This window comes from Cydia strobilella, chromosome 27 (assembly GCF_947568885.1).
Source record: "Cydia strobilella chromosome 27, ilCydStro3.1, whole genome shotgun sequence".
In the NCBI taxonomy this organism is placed as follows: Eukaryota; Metazoa; Arthropoda; class Insecta; order Lepidoptera; family Tortricidae; genus Cydia; species Cydia strobilella.
The window spans coordinates 7,323,746-7,339,620 of NC_086067.1; the positions used below are offsets into that span (position 1 = coordinate 7,323,746).

The 15,875-nt window shown below is 40.5% G+C and overlaps 1 protein-coding gene across 1 annotated transcript in view; it reads right to left on the bottom strand.

Annotated features, from left to right (window-relative positions):
• LOC134753622 (glycogen [starch] synthase) overlaps positions 1 to 14,927 on the bottom strand; it is a 36,897-nt gene extending 21,970 nt beyond the window's left edge. Inside the window, exons 1-6 of the mRNA XM_063689558.1 lie at positions 14,661 to 14,927; positions 5,580 to 5,724; positions 3,196 to 3,273; positions 2,519 to 2,625; positions 1,747 to 1,938; positions 1,353 to 1,447 (exon numbers count right to left, since the gene is read on the bottom strand). Coding sequence (XP_063545628.1) covers positions 1,353 to 1,447; positions 1,747 to 1,938; positions 2,519 to 2,625; positions 3,196 to 3,273; positions 5,580 to 5,718 — 611 coding nt within the window. The 5' untranslated portion in view covers positions 5,719 to 5,724; positions 14,661 to 14,927. The remainder of the gene's footprint in view (positions 1 to 1,352; positions 1,448 to 1,746; positions 1,939 to 2,518; positions 2,626 to 3,195; positions 3,274 to 5,579; positions 5,725 to 14,660) is intronic.
• Positions 14,928 to 15,875: the final 948 nt, after the last annotated feature.

Genomic DNA, 15,875 nt, shown 5'->3' on the forward strand with positions numbered 1-15,875 from the left:
ACTTACCTAAGTACCATGAGTCTTACACCGGCCTGCCACTAATGGAAGCGCTGCTCAACTCAAGGTATCGCTGTAGCCTCCAGCGGCCCTGAACTGTGTTAACAGTACACATTACTTACCTAAGTACGATGAGTCTTACACCGGCCTGCCACTAATGGAAGCGCTACTCAACTCAAGGTATTGCTGTAGCCTCCAGCCGCCCTGAACTGTTAACAGTACACTTTACTTACCTAAGTACGATGAGTCCTACACCGGCCTGCCACTAATGGAAGCGCTGCTCAACTCAAGGTATCGCTGTAGCCTCCAGCGGCCCTGAACTGTGTTAACAGTACACATTACTTACCTAAGTACAATGAGTCTTACACCGGCCTGCCACTAATGGAAGCGCTGCTCAACTCAAGGTATCGCTGTAGCCTCCAGCGGCCCTGAACTGTGTTAACAGTACACATTACTTACCTAAGTACGATGAGTCTTACACCGGCCTGCCACTAATGGAAGCGCTACTCAACTCAAGGTATTGCTGTAGCCTCCAGCCGCCCTGAACTGTTAACAGTACACTTTACTTACCTAAGTACGATGAGTCCTACACCGGCCTGCCACTAATGGAAGCGCTACTCAACTCAAGGTATCGCTGTGGCCTCCAGCGGCCCTGAACTGTGTTAACAGTACACTTTACTTACCTAAGTACAATGAGTCCTACACCGGCCTGCCACTAATGGAAGCGCTACTCAACTCAAGGTATCACTGTAGCCTCCAGCGGCCCTGAACTGTTAACAGTACACTTTACTTACCTAAGTACGATGAGTCCTACACCGGCCTGCCACTAATGGAAGCGCTACTCAACTCAAGGTATCGCTGTGGCCTCCAGCGGCCCTGAACTGTGTTAACAGTACACTTTACTTACCTAAGTACAATGAGTCCTACACCGGCCTGCCACTAATGGAAGCGCTACTCAACTCAAGGTATCACTGTAGCCTCCAGCGGCCCTGAACTGTTAACAGTACACTTTACTTACCTAAGTACGATGAGTCCTACACCGGCCTGCCACTAATGGAAGCGCTACTCAACTCAAGGTATCGCTGTAGCCTCCAGCCGCCCTGAACTGTTAACAGTACACTTTACTTACCTAAGTACGATGAGTCCTACACCAGCCTGCCACTAATGGAAGCGCTACTCAACTCAAGGTATCGCTGTGGCCTCCAGCGGCCCTGAACTGTGTTAACAGTACACTTTACTTACCTAAGTACAATGAGTCCCACAGCGGCCTGCCACTAATGGAAGCGCTACTCAACTCAAGGTATCGCTGTAGCCTCCAGCGGCCCTGAACTGTGTTAACAGTACACTTTACTTACCTAAGTACAATGAGTCCCACAGCGGCCTGCCACTCGTGGAAGTGAGCCACAACTCTAGGCGGGGTGTCGCTGTAGCCTTCGGCGGCCTTCCTGAACTGCAACAGGGTTTCAGAGTGCGGTTAAGAATAGTAAGCGGACACGTGGTCAAAACTATCTACCTATACACACGCCACTGTCTTAACAGTCAAGCGTCAAACTCGCGTTGCTATAAGAGCGCGATGCACTACTATATCTGTCTCAAACTAACTATATGCGCTTTGAGGATATAGCATTAAGAGCGCGATGCACTAGTGCTAGCTCTGTCAATGTTAGAGAGCGATGCATTCTTAGTTTCTTAGTATATAGAGAGAGATAGCTATAGTGCGAGTGCATCGGTCTCATGTATTTGTCGTACCTCAGTGATGAACTGCGCGACCATGAACCCCAGTATGACGGCGTCGTTGGCCTCGATGTCCAGGTGCGGGATGCCCACAGAGGTAGTGTCCCACAGCTCCTGCTTGTAGCCGTCCAGCTGCCAGGCGCCCGAGCCGATGTCGAAGAGAATTATTTGTGGGTTGCCGTCCACCAGCCAGGTTCCCGTGTGGAGCTGAAAAAAATTGTCATATTATAGGACTTTCTTACACAGATTGACTAAGTCCCACGGTAAGCCCAAGGAGGCTTGTGTTATGGGTACTCAGACAACGATATATATAATATATAAATACTTAAATACATAGAGAACACCTATGACTCAGACTTAAATATCTGTGCTCATCACACAAATAAATGCCCTTACCGGGATTCGAACCCAGGACCATCGGCATCACAGGCAGGGTCACTATCCACTAGACCAGACCGTCATTACATTTAAAATTACTTCTGACGTTTCAAGAACGGACTTGTTGCGATTACGTCCCGTTTTCGTAAATAATAATGTGTACCGTCAACCGGGGTGAATAGGGGCAAAAGTTTAAATGAGATTTAACTGAAAATTTCTCAACATCTACCCACACAAATTGTATTATACAAAATCTACTATTATGTTCAATAGAATAATACAATTAAGGTAAGGGGGGGAGGTTAGGGGGTTAGGGGTAGGGGGGTAGTGAATGCGCTAAAAACGGTTGTACTCTCTTTTCTTGAAGGTCTGAAGGTGATATCGGACCTCTGGAACCTGATTATTGTACCTTGTAGCCCTGGCTCCTCATGGCGTTTACGGCAACCGCGAGGGGGGAGTTGGGGGGGAACTCCAGCTCCTCAACCTCCTGGCGGGCGCAGTGCTCCTTGTATGGACCTGTAGCGAAAATATTGTTGTTTAATTATTCCGTCAACCTGGGTGAATAGGGATGGCTGGGGTGAATAGGGACAAAACTTAAAATGAGATTTAACTGACAATTTTTAGGGTTCCGTATCCAAAGGGTAACAACGGGACTCTATTACTAAGTCTGTCTTTTCGTCCGTCTGTCACCAGGCTGTATCTCATGAACCGTGATAGCTAGACAGTTGAAATTTTAAACTGAAATAAATGTCATATACTAAGAAAAAGTGACCATGGCCTCCAGTGCCCCAGGCTGGAATCGAACCAGCGTCCTCTGCTATCTGTGCCGTATGGCACAGACACCTGCCGCGATAGTAGAGGACGCTGGTTCGATTCTAGCCTGGGGCACTGGAGGCAGTTTATAATTTATATAGTAGCGTTTCTAATTAAAGTATTTTCTGTAAATAATTTAATTTGTTCTAATACTTCTCACAGAGTTGAAATTTTCACAGATGATGTATTTCTGTTGCCTCTATAACGACAAATACTACAATGTACGGAACCCTTGGTGGGGGAGTCCGACTCGCACTTGTCCGGTTTTTTTACCTAGCAAACAGTAGTTCTCTCCCATCTCCTCAACAGACACATAAGCCTTCGACCGGATCACGGTGTAAATGCCACCAACTGTAACAAACATTTTACGTTATTAGTCTCTTTATTTATCTTGCGTTCGTGAAGTGTTCTATTTGCGATAATCATGGTCAGGTACAATGTGATGGAGTTAAGAATAACATGGCTCAGCACAATTCACCATTTTAGTGGCATGCAAATTAATATACAGTTTTAAATTAAATAATTAATTCAAAATAAACTAAAATTAATACAATTACAACTATTTTACAAATAAATAAAAATAAAATAAAAATCACAGTCATTAAAAGTATACAATAAAATTTGTCAGAGCGTCCTTATAGCAAGCGTCATTGTGGTACCTTTTGCTTGAAAACGACACATATAGATATTCAAGTAAAATATAAAAACACAAAACACACATGCTGAAGCCAAGGTCTTTTTCGGGGAAGTGTGGAGACAACATTAATATACCTACTGGATTATACAGAAATGGATTTGTTTATTAGAAAACACAATTCCGTGTAAGCGTTTTGGTGAAATACTGTCAGCTTATATGTGGGAAATAAATAAAATGAAATGAAATCCCCTTAATGAGGGAGCCACTGGACGGTCGCCGCCCTCTTAAATAAATGTATTTTCTTTCTTTCTTCTTCAAATAGATAACATTTGCTATTATTCATAGTTGGCACGACTTAAAGACCGCAGATGGACGAAAATCGTCACCCTATGGAAAGGCCCTCAAGGCAAGCGACGCAGTGGAAGGCCACACTCACGCTGGGACGAGGACATCATTAAAATAGCTGGACCAAACTGGCATCAAACCGCACTTGACCGATCAAAATGGCAAACTTTGGAAGAGGCCTTCACCTGAGAGGGGTTCCTGTTATATACAAATTATTTAGTAAATATTTATAAGCAACTAACAACCAAAAACTAGTATTTAAGCAAAAAAAAAAAAATTTTTTTACTAACCATCATAAAGCAAGAAATCGTTAATAATGTATCTGTAATAATTTAGCGGGAAATAAAAGGCTTTTTATTTTATTTTTTATTTATTTATTATTCATAGTTATGTTATTATCCTGAAGAAAGGTCAGGTCAAGAGCACCCTAAACCGGCGAGCGTGTATGAGGAATGTTATGAAAGTGAAGGAAGCGAAAGAGGTATGTCAGGATCGAAGCAAGTGGAAATCCGTGGTCTCTGCCTACCCCTCCGGGAAATAGGCGTGATTATATGTATGTAATTACCCAGTTTCGGAAACAAGTAGTAAGACAATCCCACTGGTTCGTCCTGTCTTTGATTAGGGTCTTAAGTAAGTACAATGCCCATATAAAGTTACTGAGATCTCGTAAGGGCATTAGAACGTAACAGAACATACAAACGAAGTAGGATAAGAAAAAGCACAGTCGGTGAAATAGATAGGCTGCGTTTCCACGAGAGATGTGCGAATCAATAGAATCACTTCATTTATTTATCCTCGCCAAAAGGGCGGACACGCTATACATCAAAAATCACTTGCGTTTCTATGTGTGAACGGCACGCTGTACACGCGTCATGCGTCATAGTGTAAGTTGCTTAAAAATAGTACTGAGCGGCCGGCAAACGGCCGTCAATCTGGTGTCGCGGGGCGAGGTAATTCGAGTCGGAGCGGGGCGGTGCGTGGCCGTTCTGTATACTAATACTATTACTTATTCTGTGTCCTCGCTCAGCGCAGCTCTAATGGACAGTATTATATTGGTTCTTAACAAACACGTCCCACGCTACGCATCCTCGCATATCTCTGGTGGAAATACAGCTTTAGGGTAGGTATTCCCAAACGGGAATTCGGGAATAGTTTATTAAAAAAATGTTTTATGTCTATGCAAAAAGAGCGAAAAAGACGATTATTAGACGATCTCGAAAACTATTCAAAATATCGAAAAATTTGACTGTATTAAACTTGTAGCAAATTTAATCAGCTTTCATGTCGCTAAGACGCAAAGTTTCCAAGAAAAACCGAAAAATGGAATCTTCAAACCCCCCTCTGCCCCCCGGCACCAGGGTTACGGCCGGGGACTTTTGATATGTCCACCTAACTAGTCCAAACAAAGTTACGGATTCAAAAATTGTGTTCCTAGCATTTCCCTCTATACCTTCTTATTGCTTGGCTTAGAAAGGTTTTGGGAGACCATTTTAGATTAGGCAGCTTTTCTTAACAGGCAGCAAAGTGACGTCAGCGACGTCATAATCACGTAATTGTGGCGTCATAATGACGTATAAATGCTATTAGGGAAGGTACACGGCATAACGACGTAATTGTGTCGTCATTATGACGTTGCTGACGTCATAATGACGTATAAATGCTGTTAGGGAGGTACCTTTGTTAGCGGCCTCCCACGCCGTCTCAAAAGTCCATCGGTTCTCGTCGCTGGCCGCCTGCCCCTTATCTAAGTAGGCGAGCAGATCGTGCGTAGACTCCGCACGGTAGAAGCGGCGAGAAGTCCTGTCGCGCGACATTGTGCTCTGTGGGACAAGGAATAAGGTTTAGTTTTATTTAAATCATAGAGAAATAAGTAAACATAGAGTGCTCACTCCAAAAAACTGAAGAGCTGGTGGCCTAGCTGTAAGGGCGTGCTACTTTCAATCCGGAGGTCGCGGGTTCAAACCCCGGCTCGTACCAATGAGTTTTTCGGAACTTATGCACGTAATATCATTTGATATTTATACCAGTCGCTTTTCGGTGAAGAAAAACATCGTGAGGAAACCGGACTAATCCCGATAAGGCCTAGTTTACCCTCTGGGTTGGAAGGTCAGATCGCAGTCGCTTTCGTAAAAACTAGTACCAAAGAGGGATATAATAAGATAGAGCGGTACTGACATAGTAAATTTTGTAACCACAGTAAATTCACTGCCATCTATCGACACACGATTAAAACTAAAAATAAAAATATCAAAAAATGTATTGATATCCAGGATAAATGTTTTTTTTTATTTGCAATTATTGCATTAATTATTTTTATATTATTTTGACCCATGTCCTTTCACTGATATGCGTTAAAATTGTTAAATAACAAACGCAACCGTCAACGCCATCTATACGAGAGTAGGCCAAAGGTAGTGGCGCCATCTGATCGAGTGTCAAATTTTAGAGAGGCACGTTTTTTCCTTAGACTATATCTATCTATTACGGAGTTATATCTAGATGTCAAGTGTGTCGAGACTCGACCATTTACAAACCGTTACGATTTCTTGTTACTCTTTGGTAGTATCAAAGATAGATATAACTCCGTAATAGATGGATACAGTCTAAGGAAAAAACGTGCCTCGAAAATGACGAAAATTTGACTCGATCAGATGGCGCCAGTACCTTTGGCGTACTCTCGTATAGAGGTTAACGCATATCAGTGAAAGAACATGGGTCAAAATAATAAAAATAATTAATGCAAATAAAAAAAAACATTTATCCATATTTAAATACATTTTATCTTTTTTTTATAAATCTGCATTTTTAGTTTTAAAGTGTGTCGGTAGATGGCAGTGAATTTACTGTGGTTACAAAATTTACTATGACAGTACTGCTCTATCCTATTATATCCTCTTTGGTAGTACATACGTCGTGAGAATGCATATAAATCATAGCAGTGACTGAATCTGGCGAATATCCAAAATGTGGTTATTAACGTCTACTGCGTCAATAAAGAAAGAAAAACCGGCCAAGTGCGAGTCGGACTCGTGCACGAAAGGTTCCGTAACATTACGAAAAACACGGCAAAAAAATCACATTTGTTGTATGGGAGCCCCACTTAAATATATATTTTTTTATCGGTATTTGTTGTTATAGCGGCAACAGAAATACATCATCTGTAAAAATTTCAACTGTCTAACTATCACGGTTCATGAGATACAGCCTGGTGACAGACAGACGGACAGCGGAGTCTTAGTAATTAGGGTCCCGTTTTTACCCTTTGGGTACGGAACCCTAAATAGTTTTCTTTTCCAGCGAACAGGAAAGCGTCTAAAGATTTTTTTAAATTTCGGGGGGTTGGTTAAAAAAATCGTAAAGTAGATTGTGGATTTGGTCGTTCTGGTGCAAGTTAATGCTTTAATTTTTTAACAATATGACGGTTCCCTATTGTGTTGCAGAAAGTTTTTTGACGTATTTTTGTATTGCATAATGTTACTTGGTAGAAATATCGTTTGGCTGAAATACTTTTAGCATACTGCTTTTCGCATAATATTATTTTGCAGAATTTCTTTTCTCATAATATTATTTGGCAGAAAACCCTATCCTAACCCACTTAGAAAATTCTGCCAAATGTATTAAACGGTAGGTTTTCTTTGAGAGATAAGTATCTGTTCGTAAGAACTATTATATAATCAGTGCTTGAGGATTTAATGCACTTGACAAAAATTGTATCAATTGCACATCATGCAGACATGTCAATCACGTAAATCGCGTACGTCTCCTACGTTGTCAGCAAGGAAGAAAGAATGAGCGCGCCGCTTTGTTTTGTGGTTTTCAGACACGGAAGAAAGAATGAGCGGGCCGCTTTGTTTTGTGGTTGTCAGGTACGGAAGAAAGAATGAGCGCGCCGCTTAGTTTTGTGGTTGTCAGGCACGGAAGAAAGAATGAGCGCGCCGCTTTGTTTTGTGGTTGTCAGAAACGGAAGAAAAAATGAACGCGCCGCTTTGTTTTGTGGTTGTCAGGCACGGAAGAAAGAATGAGCGCGCCGCTTTGTTTTGTGGTTGTCAGGCACGGAAAAAAGAATTAAGGCGCCGCTTTGTTTTGTGGTTGTCACGGAAGAAAGAATGAGCGCGCCGCTTTGTTTTGTGGTTGTCAGGCACGGAAGAAAGAATTAAGGCGCCGCTTTGTTTTGTGGTTGTCACGGAAGAAAGAATGAGCGCGCCGCTTTGTTTTGTGGTTGTCAGCACGGAAGAAAGAATGAGCGCGCGGCTTTGTTTTGTGGTTGTCAGCACGGAAGAAAGAATGAGCGCGCCGCTTTGTTTTGTGGTTGTCACGGAAGAAAGAATGAGCGCGCCGCGCTCTGTTGTCAGGGAACGATGATATGTGACACACCTCCGACACTTCCTATACATTCGCATAATATTACATCATGATGTCAAGATAATCAGATGTTTAAACCTTGCAAACGCGTGTTTAGTACCACCAAATATCATGTGTGTGTGTTATATAATTATAGATAAGTTGTTATAGAAATACGCAAAACATGCGTGTTTATCGAGCGTTACGAGTATGCTTGCTTATCGTATCACACTCGGCGCCTATAATTAGATTAGGTATTTAAATAAACAAACTATGTATAATGGCCGTCATTGACATTCGTGATTACATGCGTACACGCATGCGTAGTATCACACTCGCGAATCCAATATATTATTATAATATTATACTCTGCGCGAATCGTTATCTGAATATTTTATCAATGGAGGAATGGAAATATTTTATAACTAGCTTTTGCCCGCGACTTAATCTGCGAGGAGTTAGTAATTTAGGTATTATACATCATTGAAGAAATTTGTACAGCTAATATATAGGGGTTTGTCAGAGCGCAGCATATAAGGTGTGAAACTCGGGGATCGCATCCGGAACACCACGCTGCGCTCTAAAACCCAAATAATAGATGTAGCTCGGAAAGCGGACAAGTTAAAGTGGGACTGGGCTGGTCATGTCTGCCGCATGCCGAATGACTTGTGGGCCAAAATAACCACAGAGTGGGTGCCCCATGAGTCAAACCGGGGATACGGCAGACCTCGTCGGCGATGGCGGGATAACTTGGATTCCTTTTTGAGCGACTGGCCAGATGTAGCTCAAAACCGGGAAGAGTGGAAGAAGAGGGGGTAGGCCTTTGCCCAGCAGTGGGACACAATAGGCTCGTAATAATAATATAATTAGAAACGAACTTCACTTTGGTGTAACTAAATGCGATTTTGACTCCAATGTATCGGCCCCATTCGTATTGCTCGTAAGGCCAGCCAGTCCAAGTGGCCAGTCTTTACGAAGTATTATATATGTCTATGTTTGCAATAGTATTTTGTGCAACAGGTACATAATAAAGGTTTTTAAAATTCAAGGGCCGACGTTATAAAACGAGACGAAGTCGAGTTTTGTAAAGAGCTCCGAGAATTCATAATATTACATATATTTATCAACTACTAGCGACCCGCCCCGGCTTCGCACGGGTGCAATGCTGATGTATTATACATAAAACCGGCCAAGTGCGAGTCGGACTCGCGCACCGAGGGTTCCGTACTTTCTAGTATTTGTTGTTATAGCGGCAACAGAAATACATCATCTGTGAAAATTTCAACTGTCTAGCTATCACGGTTCATGAGATACAGCCTGGTGACAGACAGACAGACGGACAGACGGACAGCGGAGTCTTAGTAATAGGGTCCCGCTTTTACCCTTTGGGTACGGAACCCTAATAAACCTTCCTCTTGAATCACTCGTTCCAACGCAACTACGCAACTGATTTTGATGCGTTTTTTTAAATAGATAGAGATCAAATCCGCATCAAAATCCGTTGCGTAGTTTTAAAGATCTAAGCATACAAAGGGACAGACATCCATCCAGACAGCAGGAAGCTACTTTGTTTTATACTATGTAGTGATTTATGTATATTGTCGTCTAGTACCCACAACACAAGACTTATTGAAGTTATTGAGCTTACTGTGGGGCTAGGTTGATATAATATGCGCGAGATTGTCCCATTATATATTGTGCCTCGTGCGCCTAGTGTTAGAAACTCTCCGAACAGAGGCTGAGGTGGTATGGACATGTTATGAAGCGTGGCGATGACCATGTCGTGAAAAAGGCGCTGGCCCTTCAGGAAACCAAAAGAGGACCAGGGCGCCGGCCTGCTACTTGGTGGTCCACCGTGTCAAAGGATTTAGAACGAGCCCAATTAAATCCACAGACAACCCAGGACAGACGGTCCTGGAGCATGAGAACGAGGAGAGCCGACCCCAAATAATGGGATAAAGGCTAAGACGAAGAAGAGCGCCTAGTGTTAGAGTCGCCTGCTTGCGCCTTCTGGAAACATTGGCACAATGTACATATTGGGGTCCAGAGGCTTAGTTTATAAGTTAGTATAGGTTTAACTAACATAGGCTTAAGGGAATCTACACTAACACTATGGACATGGTCTGAAAATAAAATATATTGTATTGTATATTTATTAATTTCTTCAAGTGCAGGACATTGATATGCACGTATCAGCTATTTTAAGCTGCCTGTGCATTCGTATATAATATTATAATAATTTCGCGAGGTGGTTGGATCAAGGGTCAGATGCAGAAGGTGGTGATCTTGGACACGGCGCGGATAGTCCGCCGGTTCCTCTCTCTGCGGCTGTGACCACCGGCAGCTTGGGCCCTGCCCCGCTGCTGGCGGCACCCTAGGTTAGGTTTTTTATAATATGTTTATATGTATTTTGTATTGTTTTTGTACGTGTTTTTGTATTTTATTTTTATATCCATATTATAAAATAACCTAACCCAAGATAAAAAAGGAATAAATGAATAATAATAATTTCTTTAAAAATAGTAAGCATCCAAAGTTGACTCACTTTTATTGTAAATGTTATGTTATCAGTACTCAATTCACTTTCAATTCTATTATCTTGTTTTTGATTATGTAACGGCATATAACTCGGCCTTATCTGCTCGTTATTAAAGTGATAAACAGTATAAATATAAAATAGCAGCTATGCAAAATCGCACGTATTTGCAAAGGGGAAAAATAATTATAGTTTTTCTAAATTGCAAAGGATCATATAATTAATAACAAAACTTCCGTGAGACATAGACATATTAAATATATTAATAACGGATCACTCACGTGTTTGTCACCGTCGACGCAAGCTCCTGATGACGCTCCTCGGTACGGAGTGAAACATGTCGAGCGTTTTCGACTTAAAACACGTGAGTGATCATATACTTGTTAACATTTTAAACCATTATCTCTTATTTAATGTAGAGTCAGAAGCCATGTTTGCACAAACTGTGCAATGACAGTGTCTGGAAGTGCGATCATAAACATCGAATTCCTATATTACTAGCACCAAAGATAGATATAACTCCGTAATAGATGGATACAGTCTAAGAAAAAAACGTGCCTCGAAAATCAAGAATTTGATTCTCGATCAGAGGGCGCTACTAGCTTTGGCCTACTGTCGTATAGATGGCGTTGGTTTCGGTTGTTATTTAACAATTTTAACGCATATCAGTGAAAGAACATGGATCAAAATCATAAAAATAATTAATGCAAATAAAAAAAATCATTTATCCATATTTAAATACATTTTATCGTATTTTTATAAATCTCCATTTTTAGTTTCAAGGTGTGTCGATAGATGGCAGTGAATTTACTGGGGTTACAAAATTTACTATGACAGTACCGCTCTATCTTATATTCTCTTTGCTAGCATAGAGATAAGTAAAGAAAGAGTGGTAACTCCATACATCAGTTTTCTGATTCGTTCGTCCAAAAATTTTGTTTGCCGCTACATCTATTGTCGAGTAGCAGTACTGATAGTTCCGCTACTTGACGCTAGATGTCGCTACGAAATAAGGCGCGTTTTAGTATGTATGGAGTTACCAGTGTTACCACTCTTTCTTTACTTATATTAACCTATTACTAGTAAATTACTACCCCGTTCGCTTCAAGTTGACCGTTACCCCCCGGCCCGCTTCCCCGCACCACCCCCTCTGACGCCTTATCCAGTCGGCTACCCTACCACAGCTTTACAATTACCAAAGATAGATATAACTCCGTAATAGATGGATACAGTCTAAGGAAAAAACGTGCCTCGAAAATCAAGAAAATTTGATTCTTGGTCAGATGTCACCACTAGTTTTGGCCTACTCTCGTATAGAGGGCGTTGACGGTTTCGTTTGTTATTTATAATTTTAACGCATACCAGTGAAAGAACATGGGTCAAAATCATATAAAAATAATTAATGCAAATAAAAAAATCATTTATCCATATTTAAATACATTTTAACGTATTTTTATAAATCTTCATTTTTAGTTTTAAAGTATGCCGATAGATGGCAGTGAATTTACAGTGGTTACAAAATTTACTATGACAGTACCGCTCTATCTTTTTTTTTTTTTTTTTTAATTTATTTAGGCAACAAACAGTCATATACAAAAATGATGTAATAATAAGCAATGTGTTAATAGACCTTGAGTGCTCTACCTTAATTAAATAATTTCTAATCTAAAGTAGCTAGCTAGTATCTTATTATATCCTCATTGATTGTAGCGAGCGCCCTGGCGATCGGCTAAATAATTGGTTCGTACATTTCGTATGATACCTACACTTACATTTCATTCGCTCATTATCACCACTGCGATGTTTTGATTTGTTTTAAGTTTCAATTGTTGTGAGTTATTAAATTCTTACCTTCATTCGTGTTAGCGTCAGTTAAGTGATGTCAAAAATTAAAAGAAAATAATTTATCACTGCAAGAAAAAGTAACCATATTAAAAGCTAACTAAAATAATTACTTTCAGTAAAACAGAAATTATATTGTTATTTAAATCCAACATAAAAAAAAATTATAATCTTTGTTGTTGATTTACTTACTTATAATCTTTGTTGTGTCTTCCATTCTAAATAAACAATTTACATGAAATAATAATAGTTTTTTTTTTCACGTTTAATAAGATTTCCCGTTTAAGTCCCTGGCAAGCTCGGCCGAATTGCACCTTCCCATACAAACGTAGTTCCGCTCTCATTTTAAAACTACGTGTTGGATTGTAATGACACTTTGCACATATAATGACATGAGGTATATCTAGGTCTGAAATTAGTTTATATAGCTCCAGTTTATAAAACAAACGAAATAGAGCAAAAACAAGTTTTGTATGTAAAACTTAAATTCGCTGTATTTTTAACTATTGTATCTGAAGCTACATAAACTAATTATATACATAGATATACCTTATCCTATTGTAAGTATAATGTTTCAGAGCAATCTAGCTAGTCGTTTTAAAATGAGAGCAGAACTACGCTTGTATGGAGAGCCGAGCTTGCCAGGGACTCTCAAGACGCTTTTGTTGTTAGATTTTTTGTTAGCTTAATTCACAGACTTATATTATTTTTTGCTTACTACATACTGCTACTGGCTTTTTCTCTCAATCATTATTTAGTTAACTATGGTGGTTAAAATGATTGTGTAAAATGGTTGATTTTTATTTAGTCGGTTACTTTTTGTTACATTAAACAAAACCTAAACCTAAATTAGCCTGAGGCATTGTTCCCAGGACACTGGCCGCATTCCCCCTCTACACAGTGAGGTTGAGCTTCTGCGCAAAAAATGCGCCAGCTCGTAGGTCGCCAGACACCCAGACTAGTTTGGTAGAAGTTTGTTAGATTTGAATTCAATTTGGTTGATTGAAGTAGCTCCTTATTCTGGGCGTTACAAATACGAAATCAAAACTTGTCCCAAAAAAATGTAATTTTCTGTTGTTGGGAAAAATACATAGGTTTTCGTAATAGGGTATTTGAATACTAGTCAAATCAGTTTCCTTTTTTGAACTGACGATTTTGCTACTATGGAATTTATATGAAACACTAGCATGTGACGTCACAATCAAATACATACTCTTTATAGTTTTTTACGGGTTTTAAAATAGAAATTGTGTCTTATAATAACTGCTATCTATGTTTTTCTATTAATCTTCTGGTTCTTTATTTCTTGCATGGTGTAAAATAATTTATTTTAAATACAGTCAAATACCGTATTCAGTGAAAGATTTTTGATGGCATACGGCGAAATGGCGCTTTATATTATACAGAACAGGGAACTCTATCTGTCCATCAAATTTTGTCACAATCTAAAATTAAAAACAAGCGCAAAAATTACTGACGAACAGGAGCGTAGCTAGAGGATATGGCGCCCGGGGCAGTCACCAAATTTGCGCCCCCTGACGACTTACAAAAGTTTCCCTGCTGCTGCCTTTTGTCCATTTTGGTGCCCCCCTTGGATGGGCCCGGGGCACTTGCTCCCTCTGCCCCCCCCCCCCAGTTACGCCACTGCTAACGTATAACAAATTTGACTAAATATGATAATAAATTATATAATAATTGAACAATAAAATAAATACTGCCGAGAGTATTGAAAGCTGAAACTAGTCTGATAACTGTTACGCACGTAAAAATCATCATCATCTCAGCCGAAAGACGTCCACTGCTGGTCAAAGGCAACCACAAAAATCTCCACAACGAACGGTCATTCGCTGCCCTCAACCAAAGTAATCGTAAAAAATACGTTATCTTAAATATTGACCGACAAAATACATCGAAATGTTCTGTTTTACAAATTACGTCGTAAAACCGGAAGATATTTAAAACTATTTTTGACCACGCCGCGTGAATGTTAATCAACGTCGTCGTAAAGCATTACATCTCATATATATCTGCACTTACCTATTAGAAACACGCAAGTTATCAGCAACAACGAAAAGTGTTATCTTTACAGCTTTATCACTTAAAACACTAAGTAAAACGTGGTGGGAAGCGAGTTGGCACTGTAAGAGGTATTACGGAATTTATTTACGTAAATTCAGGTGTGGGATACATGACTTCGCGGGTAGAATATCCAAATGAAATTAGTTTTTATAGGTTAGCAAACGTCAAACTGGTTTTACTTGAAGGTCACCTTGATGTGACAGCGTTAGGGCGTTTTACATAATCCTTAAATCCTTAACTTTGCGTTTTTTTTTTTATTTACACACGCCATATGTTGCTAGGCAACTGGAGCAAGTAATGGCGTAGGCTACATGTGCTAACAGATGGCTAACAGTAAGCTCAAACTTGATGCATCTGTTTACTGGCCCATGTTTTTGCACGATAAGCTTCCTCCACACTCGTGCGTGAATCGCGGCGCGAAGCCGCGTAGTCTGGAGCGAGCTATACATACCTATATAATCATATAAATGGAGCAAGTAAGGGTGCAAGCAACTTGCGCAAACAGCATACGCAAATTACTTTCCTGGGACACTGAAAATAATTAAGCAATTACTAAAGTTTCTATTTGAATAATTTTACCCGATAAGGCGTGGTGGCGGAAAGACTTGGATACCTTCCTTAATAATTGGCCAGAGCAATCATTAATTGATATAAACCGAGAATCGTGGAGAAGGGAGGGACCTTTTCCCAGCAGTGGGCACAGATTACTAAGTAGATACTCAACACGGCTACTCGGTGAATCGGTACTAACAGATGGGCGTACCGGACCGCGACCTTGGTCCGGTCTCCGGTCTGGCACGTTCAATCGTTTGGAAGGTGGTTCGCCGTACAGTCTGGCAAAAAAGAGTAGAAATTAAAAAGTGGCAACACTTTAGTGTCGTCCCTTTCAAAACAATCTAAGAAAAACGGGACGACACTACAGTGTTGCCACTTTTTAATTTCTACTTTTTTTTGCTAGACTGTACGTCCGTAAAATCCGTAACAAGCTACCGCACCGCACCGCGACCTAGGTGGAGTCAAAAATATCTCTTTCTCGCTCTAACTTATAGCTGCGTCCTTAACACGCGTACGGCGACCACCTTACAGTTACTATCAATAAGTGCGCCGTACCGCACCAAGGTGGCGGTCCGGTGCGGTAGTCTGTTATGGCTTTTGAGAACGAGGTATAATTAC